This window comes from Aquarana catesbeiana, linkage group LG03 (genome assembly GCF_042186555.1).
Source record: "Aquarana catesbeiana isolate 2022-GZ linkage group LG03, ASM4218655v1, whole genome shotgun sequence".
NCBI lineage: Eukaryota > Metazoa > Chordata > Amphibia > Anura > Ranidae > Aquarana > Aquarana catesbeiana.
The window spans coordinates 271,838,940-271,855,513 of NC_133326.1; the positions used below are offsets into that span (position 1 = coordinate 271,838,940).

At 43.5% G+C, this 16,574-nt stretch overlaps 1 protein-coding gene across 5 annotated transcripts in view; it reads right to left on the reverse strand.

The window, feature by feature from the left end:
• The window catches only part of CPM (carboxypeptidase M), a 136,509-nt gene that overhangs the window by 29,440 nt on the left and 90,495 nt on the right, over nt 1–16,574 (reverse strand). For 3 of the 5 annotated variants that reach the window (XM_073620066.1, XM_073620067.1, XM_073620068.1), the window contains 2 exons: nt 5,911–6,008; nt 4,471–4,643 (listed from right to left, as the gene is read on the reverse strand). In XM_073620066.1, coding sequence (XP_073476167.1) covers nt 4,471–4,643; nt 5,911–6,008 — 271 coding nt within the window. The remainder of the gene's footprint in view (nt 1–4,470; nt 4,644–5,910; nt 6,009–16,574) is intronic. The other 2 variants (XM_073620069.1, XM_073620070.1) reach the window with 1 other exon arrangement.

A 16,574-nucleotide genomic window follows, 5' to 3' on the forward strand; every position in this document is an offset into this window, starting at 1 on the left:
CTATATAAATCCTGTATAATAATAAAAATAATAAAAATACCATAGACAGAGTATGTAGCCACTAGCCAGCAAGACAAGGCACCATATCTGGGGAAATAGCAGGTAACAAGAATTTAGGAGACTTACTCTGACATATCCTATGCAAGAAGATTTGATATTTCTTTTAGGAGTTTTGGGTGGTAGGCCTACTTTTGCATAGTTAGGAGGATTTTGTTTTAATTTAAAAACTTATAAATAAAAGTGGATGAGGTCTGCTAAACCAAAGACAGTGATTTCTTCTGCACTACTAATACCAAAAGTTATCTGCCACAGGAGACAATCATTATTCTACCTCAATTTGGCACAATAAATAGATTAAGGCTGGGTTCACATATATGGGAATTGGAAGCGGGTTTCGCCGCATCCAATTAGCACGATTGGAGAGTGTGCTCGGCTCTCAAGGGTTCTGTGCATCTTTGGTTCTGATTCAGGCTCAAATTCAGGCAAAAATTCGGACCTGATGCGCACCTGAATCAGTGAACCTGGAATCTCTCACTGTAGCTGCTCTGGTACAACCTGTGTTGCAGGCCATCCCTGCTGCTGCTCCAGTCTCTGTGCAGGCACCCGCCTCGAGTATTACCTCTATAAGAGATATGTCTGGTTCCGCTTCACTTCCCCAGTGATTTGGGGGCGATCCAGTCCAATGCAGAGGGTTCCTCAACCAGGTTGAGATATACTTTGAGATGCTGCCCCAGGCGTTTCCCACGAACAGAAGCAAAGTAGGTTTTGTGATATCTTTGCTTTCTGAGAAAGCCTTGGCCTGGGCAAATCCTTTATAGGAGACACAAAAACCTGTTGTCTTGCGTTACCCTGAGTTTGTGGCTTCTTTTAAAAGGGTATTTGATGTTCCAGCACGCTCCGCTTCTGCTGCCAAGTGCCTCATGTCCATCAAACAGAGTACGAGAATTGTTGCCAATTACGCCATTGAATTCCATACTCTGGCAGCAGAGGTTTCTTGGAACAATGAGGCCCTCGTGGCTGCTTTTTCTGATGGTCTCTCGGATACCATCAAGGATGAGATAGCAGCCCGAGATATATCCACTGAGCTGGATAAGTTGATCACGTTTGCTATCCTCATCGACTCCAGACTCAGAGAAAGACTCCCTTTTAAGGAGCGCTTGCAGAAGCCTCCTGTACATTTGTCTCCGAACTTTGCAGTCCCACCCTTGCCTCCCTCCCCTCCCATGCCTCCTGACACTGAGTCAGTCTGTGAAGATGAACCCATGCACATGGGCTTCACGCATCTCTCTGCAGATGAGAGAACCCTCAGGAGGAGGGACAGATTGTGCCTTTATTGTGGCCAGGCAGGTCACTTTTTTGAAGTCTTGTCCTACCCGTCCAGAGAACACCCGAACCTTGAGGTCCTGTCACAGACAGACCTTAGTTGGCGTTGTTTCATCCCCAGTTATCCAGAAGGATAAGCCTCTGGTTTTGGTTACTCTTTCTTGGGCTGAGTTGTCCATGGAGATACAGGCTCTAATCGACTCTGGGGCTGCAGGCCTGTTCATTGATGCTGCCTTTGTATCAAAGCACTCGATTGCGCTGCAGCTGCGTGACACTCCGCTTGCCATTGAGGCTCTTGGCGGGAGACCTCTACAGCCTGCCCATTTGACTCATAAGACTGTTCCATTCTCCATGGTCGTAGGGACTCTTCACCATGAGATAATTCAATTCCAAGTTATTTACTCACCTAAGTTTCTGCTGGTTATTGGTTATCCTTGGTCACTGAGGCACAACCCCTCTTTTGATTGGCTCCGTGCTGAGGTTCTCTCCTGGTCACCACAATGCAGTAAGACATGCTTCCAGAAGGTAGCCAAGGTCCTGTGCAACTCTCCACTCTACTCCCTGCCGGAGGAGTACCGCAATTTTAGCGATGTCTTTGACAAAGGTCAAGCCGGTAGTTTGCCTCCACACCGGTCTTATGATTGCGCAATTGACCTTCAACCTGGTGCCATACCCCCTCGTGGCTGGGTTTACCCTCTGTCGGTCTTGGAGGATAAGGCCATGGAGGCGTATGTTGCAGACGCACTCTCGAGGTTTCATCCGCAAATCCTCGTCTCCTGCTAGTGCTGGTTTCTTCTTTGTGAAGAAGAAGAGTGGTGAACTGAGACCTTGTGTTGATTATAGGGGTCTCAGTCGTTTTACGATTAAGAACGCCTATCCGATTCCGTTGATTACAGAGTTATTTGACCGCCTCAAGGGAGCAACAGTTTTCACGACGCTTGATTTGAGAGGGGCATACAATCTCGTGAGGATTAAGGAGGGCGACGAGTGGAAAACTGCATTTAATACCAGAACAGGCCATTATGAGTACCTCGTAATGCCTTTTGGCCTTGTAATGCCCCGGCAGTTTTCCAGGAATTTATTAACGATGTCCTCCGAGATATGTTGCAGTTATATGTGGTGGTTTATCTCGATGATATCCTCATTTTCCAAGTCCCTGGAGGGCCACCACACAGATGTCTGTGTGCTTCATAAACTAAGAGAGAACGATCTCTATTTTAAATTGGAGAAGTACAAATTCCATCGTGAACAGGTTAAATTCCTGGGTTATGTCATTTCCACTGCTGGTTTTTCGATGGACCCAGAGAAACTCTCAGCAGTCCTTCAGTGGCCCCCGGCTCATGGGTTTACATCCTCTGCAGCGTTTTCTTGGCTTTGCCAACTATTATCAGGAGTTTATTCATAACTTCTCATCTCTGGTCAAGCCCCTGACTGATATGACCAGAAAGGATGGTAACCCACAGAGTTGGTCTTCGGAGTCCATTAAGGCCTTTGAGAGTCTCAAGGCTGCCTTTGTTTCTGCTCCTGTGTTGGCACAGGATCCTACGTTACCTTTTATCTTTGAGGTTGATGCTTCTGAGACTGGAGTTGGCGCCCTTCTGTCTCAACGTCCTACCTCTGAGAGCGCTATGCATCCTTATGGCTACTTTTCCAAGAAATTGTCACCTGCGGAGTGCAATTACGAGATTGGTGAAAGAGAGCTGTTAGCGATCATTTTAGCCCTGAAGGAATGGAGACATCTCCTCGAAGGTACCACTGTGCCGGATCTCATTCTTACTGACCATAAGAATCTCACATTCTTGTCTGAGGCTAAACGCCTTTCTCCCAGAAGGGCGCGATGAGCTCTTTTCTTGTCTAGTTTCAATTACATTGTCTCATTCTTACCCGGCACTAAGAATGTAAGGGCTAACGCGTTGTCACGACAATTTTCCTCCACTTCCAAGATGGAATCGGTTCCGGTTCCTGTGATTCCTCCTGATCGTATTCTGGCTACGGTTCGCACCAGTCTCACTTCTCCTTTGGGTGACATGCTAATGATAGGTACAGACTCCATGCTGACCGCAGACGCCTGCCTGCGCCTTCCTACCAGTTTGGGGACAGGGTCTGGCTGTCATCTCGCAACCTCCGACTTCGTGTTCCCTCTCTGAAGTGCGCACCTCGGTTTATTGGGCCTTTCGTATTCTTCGCAGGATTAACTCAGTGGCTTTCGCATTAAACCTTCCTTCTAATATGCATATCTCGAATGTATTTCATGTCTCCTTATTAAAACCTTTGGTCTGCAACCACTTTACCACCTCGGTGCCTTGTCCTCACCCTGTACCGGTTGAGAACCATGAGAAGCATGAAGTACAGTCCATTGTTGACTCCCGTAGGTTCCGTGGGTGCATACAGTACCTGGTGCATTGGAAAGGGTACGGTCCAGAGGAACGCTCTTGGGTTTCATCCTCAGGCATACGTGCCCCTGTCCTCCTCCGTGATTTCCATAGATGTTTTCCCCTCAAGCCTAGTGGTCCTCCGAGGGGGAGGGGTCATTAAGGAAGGGGTACTGTCAGGGCTGGGCTCAGCCCTTCCTTTTCAAAGCTGGCCGTTCAGCTGTCGGCTTATTGCCAGCTCCTATCTCTCCACAGTGACTCACCTGTTGATGATATCCTGCTCGTCAGTCCTGTCTACTTAAGCTGTCCAGTGCAGATGATCTCTGCTTTCGCCTTGGTCAAATCTCTAGAGACGCTCTCCTGTGTTCCTGTTAGACTTGCTTGGCTGACATTCCTTCTGGCTCCAGATCCTGCTTGCTGTTCTACTATGCTCCTCTCTGGCTCCCTGACGTTTTGGTATGTCTGAATATCTTTAACTTTTTTTAATTTTTATTAAACAAGTGTGATTTAACTGTACTTCTGTCTCAGTCTGATTCATGGTTTCTGACACAGACACACTAAATATTGATTGGATTTACTTCACCAAATATTGATTAGATTTAATTTATTTCGTTTTTTTTTAGTTTTTACTTTTTTTGTTATGCACCTTGTAGGAATTCATTTAATTTAAATTAATTATTTAAATTCAATATCTTTGCACCCACCCTTATATTATAAAAATTTTTCACAAGTGCCTATAACCAAGCCACACAGAAGAACAGGAGCTCTGACTTACCTTCCATTTACGGAGGTACAATCCAAAATAGCTGAATTTTCGAAGCCATCTGGATTCATAGAAGGCATAATATGTATGCGGGTTTTAGTTACCATTTGCGCAATAATTGGATCAGACTGGTAATTTGTTAGGAGGTATTCTATTAGGTGTAGCATCAGTTCTCTACCAACTGCCTAGATGAAATTAAAACAATTGCAGAAAAACCTATTAAAGTTTTTAAAGGGTGACTCCACTTAAGTGGGAAAAAAGATAGCAAATAAAAAACATAAAGCATATACAATTGCTAATCAAACAGTGCTGTAATTGAAAGTTATTAAAATGACCTTTCTGCTGTAATTTTTTGTAAAGTTCAATGCGATAAGGCAGCCTGGAGGTGTTCTGTATACCGTTAATATATAGAATACACCTGGAAATGTCATTTTTTTGCTTGTATAATTGGCCCACTGATTTTTTGCTGATCGGTGTATTCTGACAGCAGAGGAGTCCCGTCCCATCCCGTCCCCCACTCTCAGAATACAATAGCACAGTGGGGAGGATTCCCCCACTTACCTAAAATGTCTGCATGGGGAAATCGATTCAGTTTTTTTCGTTCAGCCTGCTGAATGAATGAAAAAAAAAAATGGAGCCATGTATGGCTAGATTCAGAGGGAATTTTCCCCCCAAGATAAGTGGAATTACTTTTTAATTTAAGTTGTCTTGTCGTCTACACACAACAGCACATTAATTCTATATCTGAACAAATGTAAACCATTTAAAGCTGAATTCCATTCACACATAATCACTGCAATGGGTTAACAAACAGCAGAAAAAACTCAGATTTTTGAATGAAGGCATGTTGATTTTAGTTAGATTTAAGCCTCGTACACACGGTACGATTGTTGGCAGGGGATTGTCTGTTGACAGACTGTTGTCCTAAATTCTTACCGTTAGTACGCTCCTTTGACAATTGTTGTCCACTTTTTGGCCAACAAATGTTGGATAGCAGGCTATTAAATTTTCGGCGAGCAGTGGTTTGACGTCAGATTTTCGTATGGTCAGTACACAAATCCGTCACACAAAAGTCGAAAGTACAAACACGCATGCTTGGAATTAATGCTCACCAAACACAAAATTAGCAGAAGGGGCCCAAAGGGTGGCGCTCAAGAGCTGAAATTCCTCATAGTACGTCACTATGTTCATGTTTGTGGCACAACGATTTGTGTAATGTTAATATGCAAGACAAGATCTTGGCACACTCCCTTTTGACAAAAATCAGACGCTTGGTTGGCCAACAATCGTACCGTGTGTACGAGGCTTTACCTCCCTTTCTCCAATGGTACTTCCAGTATCTGCACATTAGCTGTACCAGTGACCATAAAGCAGATAACCAGAAAAGGCATTTCTAAGAAAATCATTTCATTGGATCTGTGTAAAAAAATGGACAGAAGAACAGACGCATACCTCATTGCCATGCATGTTTGCAACGTACTTGAACTCAGGAATTCCAACTGTGTGTGTGGTTGGATGTAATCCCACAACCAAAACCCACAAGTCTCTGCCTTAAAGAAAACAGAAACATGCCATATTAAAATGCATGAAGTACTGTGCGGCTTGTTTTATCAGTTACTGGAAAGAAATCTAGTTTAATGTAATACTCTAATAACCCAATACACCTAGTTCATTTATCCAAAGATGTATAGAAAGAATAGATTTCATGGACAGTCTTCATGAAAAATCCAAATAATTAATATTTATGTTGGCCCTTTAACTTTGTCTAATCTTGACACTTCAGCTGGAGTATTTTTTTTTTTTTTTTTTGGGGGGGGGGGGGGGGTCAGAAGTTACCTGAAACATCCTAAAGCCTCCCAAAAACCTGTGTGAAGCTGTAGTCAGCACGGTTAATAAAATTGGTATTCTGAGCACCTGAAGCAGAGCTAAACAGTGCTTTCACCTGTTGCTGCCCACATCACGAATATATGTGGCGTCAAAAGGATGGGCTTTAACTATGTACTTCCACCTCAGAGACTGAACTGTCAAAAACAGCTCTTTGTCCCCATTACTAATCGGTAGCCGGTGCAACCAGCTCCTGATCATAGTGTAGGTAGGTGCAGTCTACTTTCTCCACTGCAGGTGGTGCTCACCCGCAGTGGCTTTGCAGCTGGAGACAAAGTCAAGAGGAACATGGTTCCTCTATGGTTTCCTGGGGAAGTTATCTGGTTGAAGGCTGCTGCCCCAGTGTGACTCTGGAAGCCATCTTGGGTCAGGCAGAGCCTATTTAAGGTCCTGGCTCCCGGGTTTGGTGCGCTTTATGCAAGTGGGTAGTGTAGGGAAAGGTACCCCGTGTCTTAGGGACAGTACTAGCAGTAGGGAAAGGCTGCTAGGAGGGAAAGCACAGGGTCACAACTACTCTGGGCTTCATCCTGCTTGAACACGAGATAGCCAGGCCGCATTCTGCTCCCATTACAGACACTGTCAAACTGTGGCTGCATTATTTCCAAACTATTTTTCCATTGCACTTGTCTGTGTGAATTATTGCCGACACACCACTCTGCACCCCACCTACAATGTGACCACTTTGACAGTGAATCACAGTGGTCACATAATCGATGATCCCTCCTGCCCATGGGCGTTCAAATCTTTTTAAAGGGATGCCGAGGTGCGTGGGAAGGTGTTAAATGCATTAAGCCCCCATTCACATCTGAATCCCATTGTTTGTAATTGTACCTCTTCCCACTTCAATGGTCAGTCACTTGTATGTGCATCATCCTACACTCAAAGAAATACGGTATCTCACAAAAGTGAGTACACCCCTCACATTTTTGTAAATATTTTATTACATCTTTTCATGTGAGAACACTGAAGAAATGATACTTTGTTACAATGTAAAGTAGTGAGTGTACAGCTTGTAGAACAGTGTACATTTTGCTGTCCCCTCAAAATAACTCAACACACAGCCACTAATGTCTAAATGAAAATATCCAAATTGGGCCCAAAGTGTCAATATTTTGTGTGGCCATCATTACTTTCCAGCACTGCCTTAACCCTCCAGAGCTTCACAGGTTACCACTGGAGTCATCTTCCACTCCTCCATGACGACATCATGGAGCTAATTTTAAGATGAAACAATCAGCGCCACAATTAAAAAATATTGTGATGTTTAAATAAGATAACCTAATAATAAACGTGCACAGCTGCTTTTGACATCACAGAGCTGGTGGATGTCAGAGACCTTGCGCTCCACCACCTTCCATTTGAGGATGCCCCACAGATGCTTAATAGGGTTTAGGGTTTAACACACAGCCATTATTGTCTAAACCGCTGGCAACAAAAGTAAGTACAGTGAAAATGTCCAAATTTGGCCCAATTAGCCATTTTCTCTCCACGGTGTCACGTGACTCGTTAGTGTTACAACGTCTCAGGTGTGAATGGGGAGCACGTGTGTTAAATTGGTGTTATCACTCTCACTCTCTCATACTGGTCACTGGAAGTTCAACATGGCACCTCATGGCAAAGAACTCGCTGAGGATCTGAAAAAAATAATTGTTGCTCTACATAAAGACGGCCTAGGCTATAAGAAGATTGCCAAGACCCTGAAACTGAGCTGCAGCACGGTGGCCAAGACCAGGTGTTTTTGGCCCTACAGATTTGAATACAAGTGCCTGTAAACACCCGACACACTCATTTCCTCTAAGAACTGCTCTCCACCCCTTTCCAGCTCAGGAAACATGCATCGTGAGCTTCAAACAAGTACAAAAACACTTGCACACAGCCTCTAAAACTCTTTAAAAACATCACCGAAAAAAATCACTAGGAATACGCTCTACTCAGGTTAATACAGGTTAACCACTTTCATACCGGGCCTATTCTTGCACGTTTTTTTACAAATTACTGAGAACCTCCACACATTATATACATTTTTTTTAGCAGACACCCTAGGGAATAAAATGGCGGTAATTGCAACTTTTTTCATTGCACAGTATTTGCGCAACAATTTGTTAAACGCTTTTTTTTGGAAAAAAAAAAAACAGTTTCATGAATTAAAAAAATAACAAAACAGTAAAGTTAGCCCAATTTTTTTTGTATAATGTGAAAGATGAAGTTACGCCGAGTAAATAGATACCCAACATGTCACGTTAAAATTGCACACACTCATGGAATGACGCCAAACTTCGGTAATTAAAAATCTCCATATGCGACGCTTTACATTTTTTTACAGGTTACCAGTTCAGAGTTACAGAGGAGATCTAGTGCTAGAATTATTGCCCTCACACTAACACACACGGCGATACCTCACATGTGTGGTTTAATTTTTTTTTTTTTTTTATTGCTTATTTTACTTTCTTTTTTATTTTTACACTTTCTCTTTACATTTTTTTTTTGATCACTTTTATTCCTATTACAAGGAATGTAAACATCCCTTGTAATAGGAATGGTGTGTGACAGGTACTCTTTTTGGAGAGATGTGGGGTCAATAAGACTCCACATCTCTTCTCCAGGCTGGATAGAATGAGATAATAAAAAAAAAAATCACAATCCCTTGCTTTCCAGCCGCGATCATAACGTCGTGCCCGGGCCTCCGGCGGTCATAGAGTTCACACATCTGGTCACCGGAAATCTCTATGATCGTCATCCGGCGGTGGCCGATTCTTTCTCCGGGTCCCTGATGGCACGGGAGAGCCCGGAGAAGCACTGGAGGGCGGCGGGAGGGGGGGATGTCCCTTGCCGTCACCTGTAAGAACGATCTAGCGGCTGCACTGCCGCTATGATCATTCTTACGGTACACAGAATCGCCGGCTGAAAAAGAGGATACCTGAATAATGCCTGCAGCTGCAGGCATCATTCAGATATTCCCACTGAAAGTCAGGGATGTCATATGACGGCCTTGGGCTGGAAGTGGTTAAGAAAGCTGCTAAAATGCTTTGAAAGTTCTTGCTACAGCCAACACTGTTTAGATGCATTTATGAGCAAAGGCTACTAAAGCCTCATAGACACAGGTGGTTTGGCCCATCGGCATAAAATCCTGGCATTCCCGGGCACCCTGGAGAAGCAGATGCAGCTTTTTAAACTGCTGGGGCCTATAAAAATGTATTATGGGCTGAAATACGTGGTGGCTGGATGCTGTGCAGAGCGACACTCGCGTTTAGGGGTGTATGCACTCAGGGTGGTATGCCCCGAACACAGAATTCCTTGGATTTGACAACAAAAGGACAAACCCCCCGTTTGTATGTAACCTAATAATGATTAGAGATGAGATTTTTTTTTCTTATTATTCAGACATCTCCAGAAGGTGGCGCTCATGGCTTCTATTCCTTGAGAGGATTAGCGCGGTTTGGAAAAAAAAATGTTAGAGGATAAAGTATAGAAATTGGGTTACTCAATTATTATGCAATAATGTATTTGGGGAGTAAAGTCATTATATCTAATTATACAAATCACATAGTTAGGTTGCCAAATATGGTAGCAGAGACTAATGTGTGACAGACAGTCCAAAAATAACTGGCAGAAGAGAAAAAAATATTACAAGAAGCAATCTATGCAGCAATCCTACTGTACATTCGGGTGAACTTGCACTTCAAGCAATATGGTCCCCCTTTTTTTGAAAGAGAAGTGTGGGATTTCAAAATAGGTGGATGCAACATTGGTCTTATGCCGTGTACACACGACCGGACTTTACGGCATACTTTGCCCGGCGGACTTTGACGGACTTTACAACGGACTTTCCGAATGAACGGACTTGCCTACACACGATCAACCAAAGTCCGACGGATTCGTACGTGATGACGTACGACCGGACAAAAACAAGGAAGTTCATAGCCAGTAGCCAATAGCTGCCCTAGCGTCGGTTTTTGTCCGTCGGACTAGCATACAGACGAGCGGACTTTTCGACCGGACTCGAGTCCGTCGGATAGATTTGAAACATGTTTCAAATCTAAGTCCGTCAAACTTTTGAGAAAAAAAAGTCAGCTGGAGCCCACACATGATCGAATTGTCCGACGGACTCCGGTACGCCAGACCAAGTATGCCGGAAAGTCCGCTCGTGTGTATGTGGCATAATGCTCAACCAAGACAGAGAACTGAATGATCAAAGACCACTGATTGCTTAGTTCTCGGTCTTCAGTGAGCAGAGAGATGGTGATTGTCAGCTTTCTGCTCTGCCTCTCCAGTACTCACTGCAGTGCGGGACTGTGGAGGGGGCAGGAGTGGCTGGCTCAGGCTCTTAGCGGCACACTGAGAGGCTGAGCCAGCTGCCTGTGAGGCATTTGGGCTGATCCTGACATTAAAGTCGGGATCCCACCAAAGTCTGGACCAGCTGAGTGACGTCAACCAACAGTGGACTTTAGCCTGCTGTCGGCTGAATCTGGTTTACAGGAGTGCAGAACTAAGTGTACTCCTGTGACTCACAGGAGAAGTGTGGCCAAAAGAGCTTTGGCCCAACTTCTCCTTTAAAGCAGTATTAAACCCAAAAGCAAACATTTATTATATTGCAGCTTACCAATTCTTAGAAGCAATGACTACATAAGTATTCTTTTTTAAGTTTTTATTTTTATCTGGTGATCTGACCAGTAAGTCTGTTGTTTTTCAAAAGAACCATTTACCACTGACAGGGGTACTTACAATGATCAGCTTTTATTCACGTAAAACCTTTATCCTAAGATAAAAAAAACAAAACTGTTTGCTGTAACTGATTATAGTTTAGCTGGAGTGTGACTTTAATTTGTTAGTGTATTTAAATATACTAGTACATTTAACATTCTCCTCCCCCCAATCTGACAATGTTGCTTTCTGCTGTGCCCCCTGTGCCTATTTATTTAGAGTGTGGGCTCTCTAATAAGGGAGGTGTGTAACTGGTCAGATCACCAGGTGAAAACAGAGGGGGAAAATCCTAAAAAAAAGGAAAACAAATGCAGCCACCATATCTAATGATTAGTAAGCTGAAATACGTTACATTTTTAGTTTTGGGTTTAATACTGCTTTAATCTCAGCATCAAAAACACACTTTGACGGTGGTCAGTGGTTGGCCCTGCTCCATTTAACAAAAGTCAGTCTTTCGGTCAACTTTTGTCAAAGAAGCCTGCCGAATAATTTTTGGCTAAACAGCCGAGGTCAGCTGTCAAAATATATGAATTAAAATAGGTGCACTATTCCTTTAAATTAAATAAATAAAAAATTTTCACAACAACCTCATACTAATCAGTATAAACAGTGAAAACAGTGTTACTAATCCAGACGAATGGAATATCAAACAAATGCAGAACAATATGTAGTGAATGATAATTATAAATCAGTGCAAAAGAACTTACAGTAGTGCGGGTCCTGAATCTGAGAAAAATTCTTGAGCAATAACACACACACTTATTCCCCGTACACACGGTCGGACATTGATCGGACATTCCGACAACAAAATCCTAGGATTTTTTCCGACGGATGTTGGCTCAAACTTGTCTTGCATACACACGGTCACACAAAGTTGTCGGAAAATCATTCTGAACGTGGTGACGTAAAACACGTACGTCGGGACTATAAACGGGGCAGTAGCCAATAGCTTTCATCTCTTTATTTATTCTGAGCATGCGTGGCACTTTGTGCGTTGGATTTGTGTACACACGATCGGAAATTCCGACAACGGATTTTGTTGTCGGAAAATTTTATAGCCTGCTCTCAAACTTTGTGTGTCGGAAAATCCGATGGAAAATGTGTGATGGAGCCTACACACAGTCGGAATTTCTGACAACAAGATCCTATCACACATTTTCCGTCGGAAAATCCGACCATGTGTACGGGGCATTATTCTTGTGTAGCACCCTCTACCTTAAGTAGGTAGGTGCTAGAGTAGTGGGTTTGTTTTTGTACTGTCAGTGCAGGTAAATTAAGGCAGGCCTATGCTGTGAACTTGGCCTGTTTGTTTTGATCTGGGGGCAGGGGAGTGGTTTAGTGTAGCAGCAGGTGACTGACATGTGCTTCAGCTCTTGGGCGCCTCCACTGGTTTTCAGAAGGTTCTGGAAAAGAGGCAGCGCAGAGAGCTGGAGTGACATGGGGTGTATGTGGGAGCCCTGACCAATCCCCATCTAGGATTGGCAGGGGGCAGGCCTCCTATATATATCCATGGTCAGCCTGTTGTGGGAGGAGTTGTCGGGTGGAAGAATTGAGTGATGGAGTGTTAGAATGTTGTGGTCTGAGGGAACCCCCTTTCTGGGGGGGGGGGGGTGTACCTCAGATCGGAAGCTCGGGAGGTGGGAGGGAGCCGCTTTCTACACGGTTATTGAGAGGTGTTCTGGAACAGGAGAAGGAAAGAGGACAGTTGGGAGCACTTCCAGGCAAGTCATTCAGGAGGGATCCATGCTGGGGTCGGTGAGTGAAAAGCACAGTGGAAAGCTCTGGAATAGACATGCCAGCAGTTGGATGTGGAGCCAGAGGGAGAGACTGTGGGGTTGTTGTGAAGTCAAGTCGTTGCAGCCAGGGGAGCTGGCAAGATTGGCATCAGACGTGCTGGGATCAGTAGTCCACCAAGTATCAATTAGCACATTTTTTCTTCTCTACTAAAACGGTTGCTATCTCAATGGGGTCTGCAGACTAGTGCCTGTAGTGGGCTGTTAGGAAAATGTTAGGACTTATTCAGAGTGAGGCCTAGCCATGTGCTAATGGAGACAGGAACCTAGATTTTGGACAGGGAAGTGAAGCAAGTGATCTCAAGTAATGTGCTGGAGGAGATGTGTAGAGGAAGAGACTGTCAAATCTAGACTCAACCAGATATGCTTGCTTCAGATTTAAACATTTGGGTTTCCAATAATTTTTTTTCTGATTTTCTGCTGTAGCCTTCTCCATCCAGAATCTCACATTAAAATGTTACTTTATTGGTGGTCAAAGTAAACTATGATTCGTTTTTCTCTCTAGGGTATTTAAAGCCTGAATAGAAAAGCCCGACTCATGCCAGCATGCTGCAGAGTGTGAGTTTTGTTCTCCGTGGAGAATCAGTGGTCTCTCTCCAGAGGTTCTGAACACCCCTTACTGAGTCAGAGCTAGATCCAGAGCTCTCCAATCAGGAGGGAGCATGAGCTTTGCTGATTGGGAGCTATAGGTATGATTCAGCAGGAAACATGTTAGACCTCTGCTGAGGGACCACTGCTTTCCCACAGAAAACAAGGATATCACTCTGCAATTGCTGGCAAGAAGACAGTATTTTAAAGTCTAAAAAAGTAGCATTTATTTCACAGTGGACTTTATAATGACTCGATGATTGATGATTTTGTTACACTTTCTGATCCCCCTGTGCCCAAACAGGCTTTTTTTTAATGAGTTTTATGTCTAACGTTTTTATTATCTCTAGAAGTGCAGATTTTTACTGGCATAATCATAAATAAACCCGCAAATAAAACCTACCACTATTAAATCCTGAAACATTTACTTTAAGTACATTCTAGGCATAAGCTTGTATAGTTGTTTTAAAAGCAGGCAGTGGCCACTTTCCACAAACTATAAAATACAGAAATAACACACAAAACAACCTATACTTTGCAAGTAAAGAAGGGAATAATTATAGTATTACAAACATCTCATTTACAGTATGACACTCGGCTACTCTTTATTCTTTCCTAAAGAAAAACTTTGCTCAGAAGTAACCACTTAAAATCATAGCCCACCATTCATGTTACACCCATATTTATGGGAGAACATTACACCTTTCATTCTCAAACTGTCGCCTGCTTACCTGAATCATGGGCTGCTTCTCTCTGGTATATGTGTCTTGTTATGAATGCAGCGCAGAGCCATGCACAGCCATGTCCTCCATTCACAGGGATCTGCCAGGGACCTATTGTTGACTTCCCCCAGCCCCATAACACAGTGGCAGCTGGTGCTCAATTTATTTTTTTGGGGGGGGGGGGTTTGGGTGGCAGATAAACCTGGCCTCCTTACAACCCCCCCGTCGCTCGATCGATTGCCTGTTTGATTCTTGCTTCACTCGCCCACCCCGCACTTACCCGATCCAGGTCGCGGCTTCGGCAATTTCCCCCCTGCATCTCCTCTGTGGCTTCCCCTCCTGGCTAATTGGGTTCTAGAATTCCCGGCCAATTGGGTCTTAGGACCTGTTTCCTGATTGGCCATGAGGAGAAGCAAGAAGACATTAGCGATTATTAATTCGCTGATGTCACACAAGTAGGTGGGCTCAGAGCGCAGAGCTCTGCACTACAAGCCCATCCTTTTTGAAGCCAATTAAAGCCTCAGGCTCTAATCATGTGCTTCAAAAAAAACAAAAAACACCCCATTGAAATCCATGCATCTGGTGTCTTGCATAGAGATTAGGGGCTGGGCTCATGGATTAGGGGGGCGGCGCCCCTGCTCCCTTTATGAGCAGCTGCCACTGCCATATATGGTTGCCACCTCATCCCTTTAAACCTGATCACATATGAATTACACAGGTTCTGAGGCTAATTTATTGCAGATAAGGCACCAAGTGAGTTGAATTACCACCTTAAACAGAACCTGTGTAATTAATATGTGTTCATTTTTAAAGGGATGAGGTGGCAACCCTACTGCCATAACATAAAGTCTGTACGGAGCAGGGGCTAAAGGTAAACAAAGCAGGAACCTGTGCATTGCACCCACTCACAGTTGCAATGCTCTTCAATGCAAAAATGCAATAAATGTACATTTTTAGTTAATCATTGTTGGTGCATTTATTAAAGTTTTTTTTTCTTTAGTTTTTTGTTATTTTTACAAAGGTGGATTATGACTCTAAAAGCTGGTCATACACTTTGGCCAGTTCAGCAGAAACGAATTTCGACCAGTAAGTGGCTGACCCTGCTCGACAAAACTTGATTGTTTGATTGACTTTGGTCAAATGGAAAAGTTGGAAACATTTTTTAATCTGCAGCTGCAGCCACTGATTAGGGTATTCTGACATAAGAGGGAGCCACTATCAGAATACAAAGTCCTGGTGATTCCTCCAGCCACCTCATTTGTGAATAAATGAAAAAAAAAAAAAATAACAGTGTATGACCAAAAGCTCTATAAAATTCACATTTAATATTCAAAGCAAACTCCCCCATCTATCCACATCTCCATGCTTTATTTTGCGGAGAAAACACCCCCCTAGAATTTCTGGCTGTGACCATCTTGAGCGAGGGCAAATGATTTCATGTAGCATTTACTTCCTGGAATCCAGATTAGGCAACCCGTCAAATCTTGTAACGGAAGTAACATTCCGTCACGGCCATCTTGGTACTCCCCGCAGGTGCCCACAGTAAGAAGGCGGTAAGCGGACTTTTTACACCCAACGGAGCCTGGCATTTCACACTTATTTTTAGCAGTAAACAGAGCTTAAATAGTGAAATACAGTATTTTGAAATCCGTATGACTGTTTTGATGTTGAATTTTAAAAGCAGCGCCAAGCCTGTTAATCTGACAGAACACCACTGCTTTTAAAATTCAACATCAAAAGAGTTAGACGGATTTCAAGATATTGTATTTCACTATATAAGCTCAGTTTACCGGTAAAAATAAGTGTGAAATGCCAGGCTCCGTTGGGTGTAAAAAGATGTCCGTTTGCCGTCTTCTCACTGTATTCTTACTGTGGACGACTGCGGGGTGTACCAAGATGGCCGTGACAGAACGTCACTTCCGTTACAAGATTTGATGGGTCGCCTAATCTGACGGACCACAGGCAGGATGGTGTGTTTAGCTGAGAAAACACCTCCTCCCCTCCTGAAGACTCCTGGGATGTATGACATTATTTGCCTATGCATGGAAAGCAGAAAGTAACTGAAGAAATGTGAAAAAAAGCAAATACGATATACTTTTTTTTTAAAAATGTATTTACTAATGCGAACAGCACAAGGATTAAAAATAGTCAATGATGATTGAGAGAGTGAAGTTCTGCTTTAAAGCCTTTTTGGGGGTGGGAAAGGGTTGAACCTTCTGTTAGGTGTTTATTTCTGTCTGCGACCCTACTGGGTTGATTAACCTTCTCTTATTAATTGTTCTGGTGACCACTGCCACTAAGACAGAAAATACTAGGTATTGGTGAGAACGGTCTAATGAGTATACATTAATATCTAGGTATCCCTCCCTGCTAGGTTAAAAATAGGTGTCTTTGATCAGTTTAAAGACAGCATTCCAAATCCACCAAA